At 40.4% G+C, this 14,277-nt stretch overlaps 3 protein-coding genes across 4 annotated transcripts in view; 2 read left to right on the top strand and 1 right to left on the bottom strand.

Annotated features, from left to right (window-relative positions):
* Positions 1 to 940: 940 nt before the first annotated feature.
* LOC111583216 (zona pellucida sperm-binding protein 4-like) lies at positions 941 to 3,237 on the bottom strand. Its single transcript, XM_023292193.3, has 8 exons — positions 2,785 to 3,237; positions 2,495 to 2,679; positions 2,304 to 2,401; positions 1,965 to 2,122; positions 1,686 to 1,878; positions 1,412 to 1,598; positions 1,241 to 1,319; positions 941 to 1,128 (listed from the first exon to the last, which is right to left on the bottom strand). The coding sequence occupies exons 1-8, from the start codon at positions 3,191 to 3,193 to the stop codon at positions 1,031 to 1,033; spliced, it is 1,407 nt and encodes a 468-aa protein (XP_023147961.1). The 5' UTR covers positions 3,194 to 3,237; the 3' UTR covers positions 941 to 1,030.
* A 2,439-nt stretch (positions 3,238 to 5,676) lies between these two features.
* LOC111583217 (zona pellucida sperm-binding protein 3-like) lies at positions 5,677 to 8,345 on the top strand. Its single transcript, XM_023292194.2, has 8 exons — positions 5,677 to 6,165; positions 6,263 to 6,381; positions 6,609 to 6,712; positions 6,951 to 7,128; positions 7,237 to 7,354; positions 7,461 to 7,543; positions 7,625 to 7,782; positions 7,975 to 8,345. The coding sequence occupies exons 1-8, from the start codon at positions 5,731 to 5,733 to the stop codon at positions 8,037 to 8,039; spliced, it is 1,260 nt and encodes a 419-aa protein (XP_023147962.1). The 5' UTR covers positions 5,677 to 5,730; the 3' UTR covers positions 8,040 to 8,345.
* Positions 8,346 to 10,189: 1,844 nt separating this feature from the next.
* Positions 10,190 to 14,277, top strand: part of mapk8ip2 (mitogen-activated protein kinase 8 interacting protein 2) — a 32,101-nt gene continuing 28,013 nt past the window's right edge. For both annotated transcript variants that reach the window (XM_023293178.3, XM_023293177.3), the window contains exon 1: positions 10,190 to 10,738. In XM_023293178.3, coding sequence (XP_023148946.2) covers positions 10,674 to 10,738 — 65 coding nt within the window. In that variant the 5' untranslated portion in view covers positions 10,190 to 10,673. The remainder of the gene's footprint in view (positions 10,739 to 14,277) is intronic.

Below are 14,277 nucleotides of genomic sequence, written 5' to 3'. Positions count from 1 at the left end.
GCCATAGCTGGCATTGTTGCTGTTCATGAATTTGTTTTCGTGAATAAAGACCTGTTTCAGTTGCCGTCCTGCCTACCACCTGCTCTGTGTGCACTCACCTTGGGTTCAAATCCCCCGCATACCTTAACAGTCTCAGTCATTAAATTTGTGTGTCCCTGTATAGTTTCTGCATGCATTTCGTTTAAAAATGCCAATATTGCCATTTAGAGTTGATACACTGGGGTATGCTGTTGCCCACTGTGATAAATCTTCCTTCCGTGACGCTCATCTTTTCATTCAATGACTGGAAATACACTATTAATAACGCCACATATTTTGCAGAAGTCATTTTGACATCCTAAGGGTACCTAAAGGATTGGATTATTCTCTGAATAAAACACTTGGAAAATGCATCTTAATGTTTCCAAGCTCACTGCCAATGTTTCATTTTGTACACTTTAGTTTGAGGTGGGTGAAATGCAATTTTGTGCACAGTTATTTGGCTCTGGAGAATCCTGCTGTAACAAAAGCTTTCCCCAAAAAGTCTTTATTTGACAAAATCCATCTGTGCTAACAATTTTTTACAGATCTTTACTCAGTCTGATTATCTCTCCTCAGCTTTCTGGAAGTATAGGTAGTTTCCATGCCTCTTGCAAAACACTGCACTATTCCACACTTGTTATCCTCAGCTGATCTTTATCACTTATACAGCATGAGAACTCTGACTTGCTTGATAATATTGTATGCTCTCTTGAACTCGGTTTCTTTTTAATTAATATAATCCAGCAAACAACTTAACGCCGTCTGTGATTATTACTAGCTATCTAAAACAAACAAAACACAGAGAAACTAAAAAGTAATTGTTTATGTTACTGAAATTCTACGGAGAACCAGTGTGCTGTAAAAATGCATTGGAATGATGTTTTATAAGAAAACACACAATAATTAGACAACACATTCAGCAAGTTGAAGGTTTACTTGAAGCTCAGTGATTTTTAAGCAATCATCAGGAACATAGATTTCATGATAAGAATGTTTTGTCTGGATGTTGTTACTCAGTACTTGGGCTAGTGATGCTAATCCCACCACTGCTGACCAAGGTCGTCTCTTGTCTGACAATTTTCTGGACTGAACCAGCAATCTCTCTCCCTGTGAACAATGCATGGCAATGGTCAGTTATAACATATCTGAGATCAGCCAGATACAAGACGATCCAAACAGTTTAATGGTGTTGATAAATTGTGAATGCTGCACTACTTACTCTTTCTGCTGCCGCATCTCGGTTCACAGTTATTTGTAAGAGAAAGCTGGCACACAGCTGCGTCACAGTGGATATACACCTGGTCAAAAAACAAACCATTAGCAAATATGCTCGCAAGAAAAAAAAGGAAAATAATGTCAAAACAAATCACATTTTTACTGAATCCTATACCAGTTCTCTGAGAGGAATCATAGTCTCTGGCTCCTCAGGCACTTTCTTGCTGGGAGTCTGTCCACCTGTGGCTACAAAAGTGAACATCTTGAAAACAAATCGTCTGTGATGAGATGGGTATGCGAGTCCTGATGAGGAATCCACAGGGATCAGTCTTGTTAGGTAACGGTCATCACGGTAAGGGCAGCTATGACAAGAGGAGAGAGTTTACAGTATGGCTTGAAAAAATGTAGTAAAATTTGATCCAAATCAGACCAAGACTGCTTAGTCTTACCCATCAATCAGCAAGTCCCACTGAGGAAGACTGTGAGGGTGGGGGTTGCTAGTTGCCCAGCATCTTCCCAGAGTTAAGACAAGGTTGGGATCAGTCCTCTCCAGCATTTGGACCTCAACGTAAACAGGATCCCTGAGCACCTTTGAGACAGGATAGTCTCCATCCATGTAAAAGGAGCTATAGGCCACCAGATCTGCCCCAACAAAGAGACTGGTTAGTGACAGGGTTACTGGCAAATGAGACAAATGAGTCTGCACAAATCACGACTTTCATACTAACCTTCATGACAACCCTTGGTATTACACGCTCCATTGCCCAGCCTGAGCTCCACACGCAGAGGTCCAGGAGCTGCAACTGGGAGTGGTGAAGGAACCTTACTAACCTCAACCACCAGAGCTTCAATTGTGGTGCCGATGTATCTGCACTGCACAAGTAGCCTGAGACAACAAAAAAAAAGTATGCCAGTCAGAAAAAAAAACAACTTTTGAGTGAGGTTTAACTGGTTAAGTCTGATCTGTCTTTTTGATACTGCTTTAAATCTTTTGGTCTTCACCCTAACATACTAATCGTCTAGCCTACATTGTGACCATGCAACGTTAAAGAAATGAAAACACGTACTCATAGTAGGTGTCCCTGGTAATGGCTCCTTTGGGTCCAACAGCAACTTCGAATGAGGAGGTTATCCTGTTCTCATATATTATAGTGCCAGACTCGTCCTGTAGTATGTTGGCAGTATTTAAATCTTTATTATTGTCTGATGAAAATGAGCACAATTCAAAATGAAGAGTTAGATGAGTTACAACCCTTACCGTCACAGTAGTGCCACAGGCATTGACAGGAAACTGGTAGATGGCAAAAGCGGAGGTGGTGCCGACAGGGGCACAGCCCGGACCATTTCCAGGGAAAGAAATGGTCTCCAAATCAATGCTGGGCAGGGTGGCGTCTCTGGCTACCACTATGATGAACTGGGCGTCCTTGGTGCACTGAAGAGTCACTGAGACCAACAAATAAAAAAATGAAAGTCTAGTGCTAATGCTTAAGCAGAGTTGTGTATGTGTAAGGTTGTATGAAAAGATCTGAGGGAGAGAGAAATACTTACCAGCTTTGCCATAATAGCACATGCGTCCATCAAAGCAGCAGTTGATGGTCTCACATTCTAAACGACTGAGCCCAGGACTACCGCACTGTATCTTGTACAGGTCAGCCACTTCACAAGTGTGAAATGCATCTGGAGGTGGCTGAGGCTTCTGAGGTTCCTTGGGAAGATGAGGCTTCTGGGGAGGCTGGGGAGGCTGAGGATTACTTGGAGTCTGGGGCCGCTGAGGATCCCTAGGTGGGGGATATTTTGGGGGATTATCTGGCTTTTGAGGCCGCTGAGGTGGTTGTGGAGGTGGATTTTTGTATTGCGGAAGCTGAGGAAGCTGAGGTTCCTTGGAAAACTGAGCCTTAGCCAGACAGCCAAACAGGGCAACTGCTAGAAAACAACAACAAACCAACTTCATTGCCATGGCTTCACAGCACAAAGTGTATTGCAGCGGACACTAGATGCTGTGAAAACTGTGGTGCAATATGCCGACTTTTATAAGGTATGGAGAACACTGATTTGTTGATATTACACATCGTATTTGCTATCCACAGCTGCCAGTCAGATGCTCCAGTTACTGATTGGTCCGTGGTGATGCACTGAAGAGATAAGCATTTTGCCAAAAAATGTCACAGTGTAATGTCAGGCAGAAACTAACAGCTGTGCTAGCAGACACACTATCACATGTACAAGAATATTTATTGATTGCTGTCTACAACAGTTTTGCCACAGAAAGCCAACTGATTGTTATCAATCCTGAATGAATAAATTCCATCTTGTTTGAACGATTTCAAAACAAAAACCTTCACTGGGTCTTGATGACCTGTAATGTGCCGGTCACACTATAAACAAACATCTCTTCTTATCTTTAAATTTGACATTGCTAAAAATCCAGGACAGGATGAAATGACATGATTGGAATTAACAGGTCATCAGAGGGTATATGGCAAAACTCTTCCAATGTCCAATTGTTTGGAGCAACATTTCCTAAAAACTTATAGAATTAGTTATATCTTTACTTGAGGGAAAAAAGAGGACAAGTACCACAGAACAAGAACTTATCTTAAGCCTTAATATGCATGAACTATTTTAAGCAGATGTGTACTTGTGTGGTTGAATTCTTAAAAAATATACGTAAAACACTGCATGAATATTTTTTATTTCAAGAAAGAATAATAGACTGTATGAAGTCTTAATGAGGTGTTTTTTTTAAAACTAAGAGTAAATTATTCCATACTGCTCTTGTTTTGTTTTTGTTTTTTTCCCCATGTCATTGTATGCATTTCTTACGAAGTGACTCTAAGTGACAGAACATCTGTTTCTGTTGTTTACATATGTTTTAAATGAGGCTCATGTAAAATAGTGTCTTCTCCTTGTTCCTTTTCAGTTATGGAATGTGTAAATGGAATTGTGCCAATTGCTTTTTCTTTTATTTTTTTGTTTTGTTGTGGTGCATATTTTGTACCATCAAATATCTACACAGTGGCTATAAATGTAGTTTATTTTATCCTAAATGTTGCTCTAACTGGCATGATTTTGGTTACAGTAGCTTTAGTTTTCCATGGAATGAATGAATTTGAAAATATTTCGAATGAAATAATATATATCAGAAATGATATAACATTTTATGGTTATTGTATTTTGTATTTATATTAACTGGTTTCATAGTTTATTCATCTGAATCTAATCTGGATGTTAAAATTAAGTGAAATCTCAGAACCAAAATCTTAGATCTGAAAACATGTGATCACAGCAGACTAACATACTGACAAAATATTTGTTTGTGCTATCCTGTAGAAACAAAAGTTTTATTTCCATTTACAAACATGGCTAATATTTGTCTTCTTGATTTTTTCTAACATTTCTCACCAAATTATTTTAATTTTTTAGAGCTTGTCACAGAAAACTTTCTAAATGTGCAAAAGATAAAAATAAATCTACAAAATAAAACAATTTTGTGAAAAAAACAGCAGTGATTTTTGAAACCATACAAATTAACAAATAAACGTAATAAAATCTCTTGTGGAGATTGTGTCTATATAAACAAATAACAAATAGAACAAAATTTAGAAGAAAGATTGATTTGAATCAAAGTTTTGACAATCTGCATGAATTTAGTATAGAGTATACTAATAAAATAATTTCTCATAAAATAATATGACCAAAAATTTCACTTAATTGAGGAATCTTATAGAAGAATACACTCCTCAAGCACTTTTTTGCAAGAACAATGACAAAATGTGTAATGACCTTAGCTATTAGTGAAACACTTTGGTAAATTGACCTCTAACAGTTCTCATTAGATCGAAACTAGTCTACTTCTTAAACCAATAAAACCATATGCTGAAATGAATCAAGACTTTTTCAATTGTCTTCTACCTCAATAATGTTTTCCTTCCCAAATTCATGTATTTAACATTTTATACCATCTTGAAGTTCCCTGGACTTAGTGCAGGTGAATGTGACACTTGCTCTCTCTTGGTTAATTTCAGGTGATACTGGTTGGAGCTATATCGATTCACAGACCTTCACAAAATGTACTTTGGCATAATTGTGAGTTTGAGCGGTCATGTTGAGGGCAGGTAAACCTAACCCAGGGTCAGCATAACTTTTTGTTGACCACTGTTTTCTGAGTACATGTTTGGTAACTCTTTTTTATGTATTTTCTCATTTGTTTGAAGAAAATGCAACTGTAGCAATTTGCTTGAAACAGTCATATTTTATGCCTGAATTAATTGATAATCAAAACCCAGCTGCAGAGGCTGTCATAGGTTTTTATCAGCAGCTACAATCATTTCATTGGCTGAGGTTTGCACTCATGAAGCCTGACGTGGAATGGCCAACTGAAGGGGCGGGAATGTAATGGAAGTAAACAGATACCGTGTATTATAAAAGTAGGTGTGCATTTGCACCTACTTTACAGCATCTAGTGAACTCCTCAGATCACTCGCTGTTGTGAAGATGAAGTGTCCTGCTGTTTGTCTTGTGGCTCTGGCCTTGCTGGGCAACTTCTGTGATGCTCAGTGGGCAAGTGGTGTTTACATGCCCCAGAAACCTGTATACTCAAAGCCACAGGAACCGAAACCTTACGAGCCCCCACAGCAAAAGCAGACATTTGAACAACCACTTACCTGGACATACCCTCAACCTCCTACGCCTGCACCCAAACCTGATGTGCCATTCGAGCTGAGATATCCTGTTCCTGCCGCAACTGTTGCTGTTGAGTGCAGAGAGAGTCAAGCTCACGTGGAAGTCAAGAGGGATTTTTTTGGGATTGGCCAGCTTATCAACCCGGCTGACCTAAAACTTGGAAACTGTGGTCCTGTTGCAGAGGATACTGTCGCGAAAGTGTTGGTTTATGAATCAGCACTCCAAGATTGTGAGAGCGAATTAGTGGTAAGCACAATGCAAAATGAATGAAATGAAAAATGTTGAGACTATTAAACATGTTCACATGTGATTCTCCGTTTTACTGTATAAATGTCTTTACTAGACAACAGAAGATTCCCTTGTCTACACCTTCACCCTGAACTACAATCCCCAGCCTGTGGGCGGTTCTCCCGTGGTGAGGACAAGCAAAGCTGCTGTAATTGTTGAATGCCACTACCAAAGGTGCGTAGACTGTCAATATAATGTGTGTCAGTAAACAAACGAAACATAAACAGATAAAATTACAGAATTATCCTCATGTGTAACATCATCTGCTGTGTTTTAAATAAGCAAATCCAGTTACCATAAATGAACAAATCTCATCATAGAATATTCTAATGGTAAGTGCACCTCATTGTGAGGATTACTTTAGTTTGCTGCATTTTAAGGAAACATGTCTAATCACTTAGAAAGCACAATGTGAGCAGCCTTCCTCTCGATCCCATCTGGGTCCCATTCTCTGCGGCTAAGATGGCAGAGGAATTCTTATACTTCACCATGAGTCTCATGACTGGTAAGTTTAAGATCAATCTATCAACATATGTTTTAACTTTTATGCTGTGCTATGTTTTTTATATATATATATATATATATATATATATATATATATATATATATATATATATATATATATATATATATATATATATATATATATATATATATATATATATATATATATATATATATATACACACACGTGTATATATGCATTTGCAAACATTGTTAAAATGTTGTATCCTATTGCACAGATGACTGGCAATATGAGAGGCCAAGCTACCAGTATTTCCTGGGAGACCTGATTTATATTGATGTTAAGGTCCATCAGTACTTCCATGTTCCCCTCCGTGTTTATGTGGAGCACTGTGTCGCTACTCTTTCACCTGACCAAACCTCCAGCCCCAGATATGTCTTCATTGACAACAATGGGTAAAGTCACTTAATGGGTATTTCTGTACAGTGAGAAAAGACCACGGCAAACTTCAAAACATTTATATTTATCTTTGACATTCCTCTGTGCGGTTTCCTCGTGTGCAGGTGTTTTGTTGATGCCAGAATCACAGGCTCTTCCTCAAGGTACGTGGCTCGCCCTGAAGAAAATAAGCTATGTTTCCAGTTGGAGGCCTTCAGATTCCAGGGTGCTGACAGTGGAATGGTATGCATCTCCAAGGCTGAGCTAATTTTGTCATCATTTTCTGTTGCACCACTAATGCTGCAGAGTTACATCTTAAAATATCCCAACCACTCTGTTATTCCAACAGCTCTACATTACCTGCCGATTGAAAGCAACGTCGACCGCCTATTCCGTTGACCAAACCCACAGAGCATGCTCCTACATTGATGGGTAAGTCTGGTTGTGTTCATGTGTGTTGATGATAATATTTGCTTTGGTATTGACTGTTTACATTTCTCTCTCTCGACCAAGGTGGAGAGAGATCAGCAGAGCGGATTCAGTCTGTGCCTCCTGTGAGCAGCTTCAATCAGTAGGATCTGTAACTAGTAGCTGGGGTACCACCGGTGGAGCAAACCCACCTGCTACTCTTTCAAGGAAGATTCGCGACGTGTCCGAAACTCAGACTGAAAGTATGTTATATGAAGATCAACTATCTAAAGTATTTGATGTCATATTGTTAACATATTTCAGAATTTTAATACATTTCAGAGTAGATGTTACATTACATCTCCCATATGGATGAGTTACTGTAGCTTCTGACTGTAAGACCACAACAGTGATGCCTCCTGTGCTATAACATGATCTCTGTCTGCCTTTCTCAGCTTTCGAGTGGGTCGGTGATGTCAGAATGGGTCCGATCTCCATCGCAGACAAACCAGTGGCTTAACACAATTTCCAGCCATGTGCAAGACCATCAAAATACACAATAGCATTGCTTCATGACTGTCTATATGTTATTCTCTTGCTTCTTGTTGGTACATCTGGTTAAACAAGGAATAAATTTTAAATGTGGTCAAAATCTGAAATATCAAAACCATAGTAAAACTGTAAGAAAATAGAAAGTCCCTCATGCAAAAGTGTAACTCGTTTTACATTTCCCCTTTGTGTTATGAGAAATGTTAGATCCCATCTGTTCATTACATGGATTGTAACTCTTTCAATGTGATGGAAATAAAAACGCAGTTGTGTAAAATACTTGTGTCATTCATAGGAACGCTTCCCTATTTTTCTCATACGCTATACATTTGATAATAAATAAACATAGAGGAATAAAATAGACTATGATGAAGAAAATGAATATAACACCAAGCAGAATGAAGAAATTATGAAAAGAACAACAAAAAAACCTGCTTCAGTCTGTCTCCCTGATGCAATACTATATTTTTATTGTATTGAAAACATGCAGTCTGGGAAAAAAATGTAAAAGATAAAATAAAGCAAAACTGAGTCAGAGTGGGTTTTATGCTGCATGTTTCTCCAGATTGTTGCTGACTGTGTAACAAAAAAACGTGTGAATCCTCACGAATACATGTAGTGGATCTACCTGTTCATGTGTGCTGTCAGGTTTTCACTCAGTGACTATTTACCGTCCTCGTGTGGCACATGTGGCAAACTGCAGTTCAGCAAGGTGCACAGTTCCAGCACCACAGGCAGTGAACAGCTCCACAGTGCGCCTGCGCAGTTAAGCACGATGACGGTTTTTGATTTAGAATCTGCATATTCCAGGGTTAAATGAAAAGCTCTAGCTATACTAAACTATAACTCTCAATGCCAACTTACAGTTTGCCGGTATTTTATGTATTTTCTGGGAAGAGTCAAAAAAAATCTGAGTTGTGTTTTGTGTAATAAGCCTTTGATGACAGGTTTAAAAAATGCAGGTAAATTATAGTCTCAAAATAAACATCTACTAAAAGTAACCTACGATTTGCATGCTACCATGTAGTTATGTTGTGTGAAAGCCATGGGAATTCCTTAGACTATTGAATTTATTATCATTATTGTGAATAGTTGCAGTAAATCCGCTTTGTACTCATCTGTTTTACATGCAGAGCCTTCCACTAAACTAACCAGTTTTGTGCTACCCTGAAGAGTTCCTCTTTGTGCATTGTTTTATTGCATTGTATTTGGAATTGAGGGGCTGCACAGTGGAGTAGTGGTTAGCACTTTCGCCTTGCAGCGAGAAGATCCCTGGTTCGCGTCCCTGCTTTCCCGGGATCTTTCTGCATGGAGTTTGCATGTTCTCCCTGTGCATGCGTGGGTTTTCTCCGGGTACTCCGGCTTCCTCCCACAGTCCAAAAATATGCTGAGGTTAATTGATTACTCTAAATTGCCCGTAGGTGTGAATGTGAGAGTGATTGTTTGTCTATATATGTAGCCCTGTGACAGACTGGTGACCTGTCTAGGGTGTCCCCTGCCTTCGCCCGAGTTAGCTGGGATAGACTCCAGCCCCCCCGTGACCCTAGTGAGGAATAAGCGGTGTATAGATAATGGATGGATGGATGTATTTGGAATTGTTTGTGTCCTGAAAAGGTGCAGGTTACCGTGCATTTTTCATTCTGTCTGCCTTTAAGCTCTATTGATCTGCTCCTTGGTTGATTTCCTGTTGCACTGAGCGCCTCTCCTGTCAGCACATTTTCCTCTCAGTCTTTGCCTTGGTATTTTATTGTGCTGTTTGATCTTTATGCTCATGGATCACACGATCTGTGTGAGTGACACAAGCAGGATGTAACTGGAGTCCATCTTCTCCATACTTTAAAAGCAAAGGGACACAAAACTGAAGTGATCTCCCCACAGACCTCTGCTCGTCTGGTTTGTTCTGGCTGCGCATTTCACTATAATATAATAATTCATATAATAGAAAAAAACTTTACAGATGCAGTATTGTTTTGTTTTTTTCCCCCTCCTGCACTGTTTTGCAGCTTGAACCTGAAAGGCTTTGGCTGCATCCACTCAGGACTGCCTGCTCGCTGGGCTCTGACGTTAGAGCTCCATCGCTTCACACCTCCCTCCTCCTCCTCTTCTTCCTCCTCCTCCTCCTCTGTCTCTGCCTGTCTCCGCACTGCTGGCCCCCTATCTGTTGTGTGCCACAGGCAGCATCACAGCAGCAGACATTTGGCGAGCTAGACGCGGACTGCGGTCACCAAACTGCGCGCTTCATGCTTCGCGTGGACATATCGAGGGGACGCAGGGATTTCCGCGGAGCCTGTCTCTGAAGATCCTTTTCTTACCCCGACAAACCCCAGCACACACACACACACACACACACACACACACACACTCTCTCTCTCTCTCTCTCACACACACAAGCCTGTCCTGCTCGTGTGGATGGTTGACTGCAGATTTGATGGTGCTGAGCAGGCTCGTCTGATTGAAGGCTTGCGGCCAGGGAGGGCATCTGTAAGGGGCCGCGGAGAGAGAAACCTCTGTCCACCGCTGCATCCGCGCTCTGCCCCGTGATTGTGAATGGACTGCGCTCCCTCCGTGATTTTCTGCAGTCGCTCTGAGTCATTTGTGGAAGAAGATGGCGGACAGGGCTGAGATGTTTTCCCTATCCACTTTCCATTCCCTCTCTCCTCCTGGCTGCAGGTAAGAAGCTCACACGGAGGGTGACAGTGGTGGGATGGCGGACGATGCGCACGGCCGCTGAGAGGAGAAACAGGACAGTGGAGGCGATCAGCGTAGACATCCGATTTGTTTTGATGACTGCAGTGAAAAACCCTGGGTAGGAATAGATATTTTGAATAACCTGCGAGGCCTGCTGCTGCCTCCATGCGCGCCTATAGGTGCTGCAGCCGATCAGTGCTGCTTGTTTATGTTTTGGAAGTGATGGTTGGATGGAGAAGACAGCTCTAATGAAAGACAAGTGTCTTATTCGTTTTTCAACAGTGCGAAGATGAGCAAACGATCAAATAGATCCTCAGCTGTCGCGACAGTCACTCGCTTTGCGCATTCTCCGTGTGAGGCCCACGCCCTGTTGAGTCCAACCCAGGCAAGGGCATGTTGCCGAACAATGATTTACGGAAGTCCCAGTGATATTGATGTTGTTTCAAACGCCTCTAATGTGACCTCTGCGACAAATCCGCTCGCATTTTCTCTCTGTCTAAGCACTACTGTTAGCGAGATCCTACTGGCACTTAGCAGGGATCGATAATTTGATGCAGAATCAGTGATACAGCTGATTACAGTATTTCTCTCCAAGGTTGTTTATGTTGAAAGGATATGGTTTGGGCTTTCTGTAGTGTGTGTGGATATAAATTAGGCCTCGTAAGATGGGTATCATTGGAACATTCTGATGTGATTTGAATGAAATCATGAGAAGGGAGCTGCAATATACGGTTCAGGAGCTGGAATAGTAGATAGTTTGTTTTACTGTGTTTCTACTTCCATGTGATTTTCATATGTTGCACTTGCATGTGATCTGGTTCTGTGAGGCCTCCTCTGTGCCACCAAACACAACAGAATAGATCCTGTACGCTACTAAACAACAAAAAACAATTATTTGTAATCGTATTGGTACACTAGTAATGTGCTACTATATACTGTAGGGGAACGTGGAGACACAGAGTGGCAGAAAGTCTATGTTCTTTACATTAAAAGTACATTGTAATGCATTGTTGTATTTATCAGGATAACGGAGGCTTTCTGCCCAATAATGCATATGATGCAACAGAATTTTATTGTCTCTGTCTGCCTCCACATGTCCTGTGTCCTACAGAGGCAATCACATTAGCCCCCCCACCCCAACCCACCCACTCTCTGTGGATTTTATATCCACGGCATGCACTCATATGGGATTTAGTGTAGTTCAATCTCATGGATGGATCATATGAGATCAATATACCTGATTTTCTTTGCATGGCTACCAGTGACCTTAGTTCAGATTTCAGAGCTCAGTTCTTTCCATGACATCAATATTTTAAAGTTACAGCTTTGGCAAGTGGCCAAAGAGAGCTAATCTTAACTGTATCGCAGGAATAATATGTAATAATCTTCCTTTATGCACTCTTTTGACCTGATTCTGTGTTGTGTCACTGACTCCACATTCATTTGAAGTCTTTTAGTTGACATTTCACCTATAGACAATAAAGCCACTGTTACAGACCCTGAAAGATGTGAAGAACAGCAGATTGTATCACCCCTGTTATCTGAAGCAGGTGGAGACTGAACAGTTTTATTGTGTTGTTTTCAAAAAGATTCATGTGCGTTCGGAAGTACAGAAGTGGTTTGAGTTTATTTTGGGTCACCTATTGATTTCCACTTTTGGACTGATGACATGCCCAAAAAAATCAGACTGATGAAATGCTGCAGCGTGGAGGATGTGGAAACAGAAGGTACATTTGCGCATTTCATTATGCTCATCTGTTTTTCTCACCATTTCTGTGTATTTGTCTGTGCGTGCTTCCCTTTCTCTCTGTGCCTCTGAGTGTGACTGATTCCTGGATGAAGCCACCGGTGGTGGTGATAGTGTGGTACGGTAATCTGCCTTACATAACCCTCGCACTGTTTCCAATGGGCAACATAATCTGTTGGGGGGACCAGCTTTCTCCCCTGAGCACCAGCATGACAGACGTTATGACAGATTATATTTTCTCTGACACTGAGCAAGCATTCTCTGCATTGGAAATATGCAAAAAACACATATGATTCCGGTTCACTAATTAATGAAGGCAACATTTCTTTTAGTTTACATGACATGTCATTTCTGTTGCTAAGATTGGAGTACAGAGAGGTCTGTAAACTGAGAGCTGTAAACAGGATCAATAGGAAGTGATGGTGTTCAGTTTTGCTTCATTTATCCCTTTATGGCTTTGTCTTACAGAAATATGCATGTAGAAATGAACTCCATCAAGATAGACTGTGGTTTTTGATCATAAATACCCCCTGCCGTTGTTTAGTGAAGACTATAATGGCATATCAAAATGTAAAAACTCTTCCAGTGCTGAGAACCCATTCCATGGACCTTCATTGATTACATCTTTGGTAGATTTGCTGATACAACAGTCTTTACGCAGCCTTATGGGAAGTCTTTTCTGTTATTATATTGTTGTTGTTGTTGTTGTTAGGCCATAAGAATGCAGTGTGGAGCTCTGGTACCCTTTTGGATTCAGTTCAAAGATGAATAAAAACAGGGGGGAAAATAAATAACTGACTATTAACTTTTGTATCTTCAAAGTATCCTCACATAGAGATTCATTAGTATGTAATCTATCTAAAACTAGAGCCTTGATTGTATGTTTTAATTTCAATGTTGTCCTTAAATTTCAATTATTAATAAGACTAGTCACTTACAAATGATGTAAGGTTTACCGAAAATGATTGAAATGATTAGTCAAAATAAATACTAATGATTTAGTCAATAAACAGAAATCAACAGTTATTTTGATAATTGATAGCTTGTTATTTTAAAGTATAAATCGCAATAATGCACTTTCTTCAGCCCTCAAATGTGAGCATGTAGTGTTTTTAGTTGCTAGAGACAATCCATTGAACATTTCATTTAGTTTTGACAGTTAGACTAGAAGACTAAGGAGGACATGTGAAGATTATTCCGTGATGGGAATAATCACTGATTGCAGCCAGAGATCTAAAAAATGTAATATATGATAAGATGATTTGACAGCATATTCAGATTAGATCAAACTAAACCAAAGCCCAGCTGTATTCCATAGTAATACATCAATATTTTAAAAAGAGGGCTTTCATTAAGCATCCCCCTGGTTTTCCCGTCCTCTATCCGTCTCTCCGTGAATCTCATGTTTACCCGTCGATGTTCTACTTTTGCCTTCCAACTCTTTGAAGGCAGTTGGAGGAGGCAGGGTGGGTTGGGGGAGGAGTGTAGCGGTGGGTATGATTACCATGGGGTAAGAGGTTTAACTCAAATACAGATTCATTTTAGCTTAAGCGTTCCATCTCTGCCTCCCCCCCGCTGTCTTCCCCCTCTCTCTCTTTGTATTTTTGTGTTTCCTCTTTCTCTCTCTCTGTCATCCTTTCCACCACTTGCCATGTTTCCGCCTGTCAATCTTCTCAGCAGCTGTTGCTATGTAGCTTGTTTTTCTGTTTAACAATAATTAGACAGGGAGTCATATTTATGCACTTCATGAGATTTGCTTCCCATCAAGATGACA

This window comes from Amphiprion ocellaris, chromosome 3 (assembly GCF_022539595.1).
Source record: "Amphiprion ocellaris isolate individual 3 ecotype Okinawa chromosome 3, ASM2253959v1, whole genome shotgun sequence".
NCBI lineage: Eukaryota > Metazoa > Chordata > Actinopteri > Pomacentridae > Amphiprion > Amphiprion ocellaris.
The sequence above is the reverse complement of the archived record's forward strand: the minus strand, read 5'-3'. Positions and strand labels throughout refer to the sequence as shown.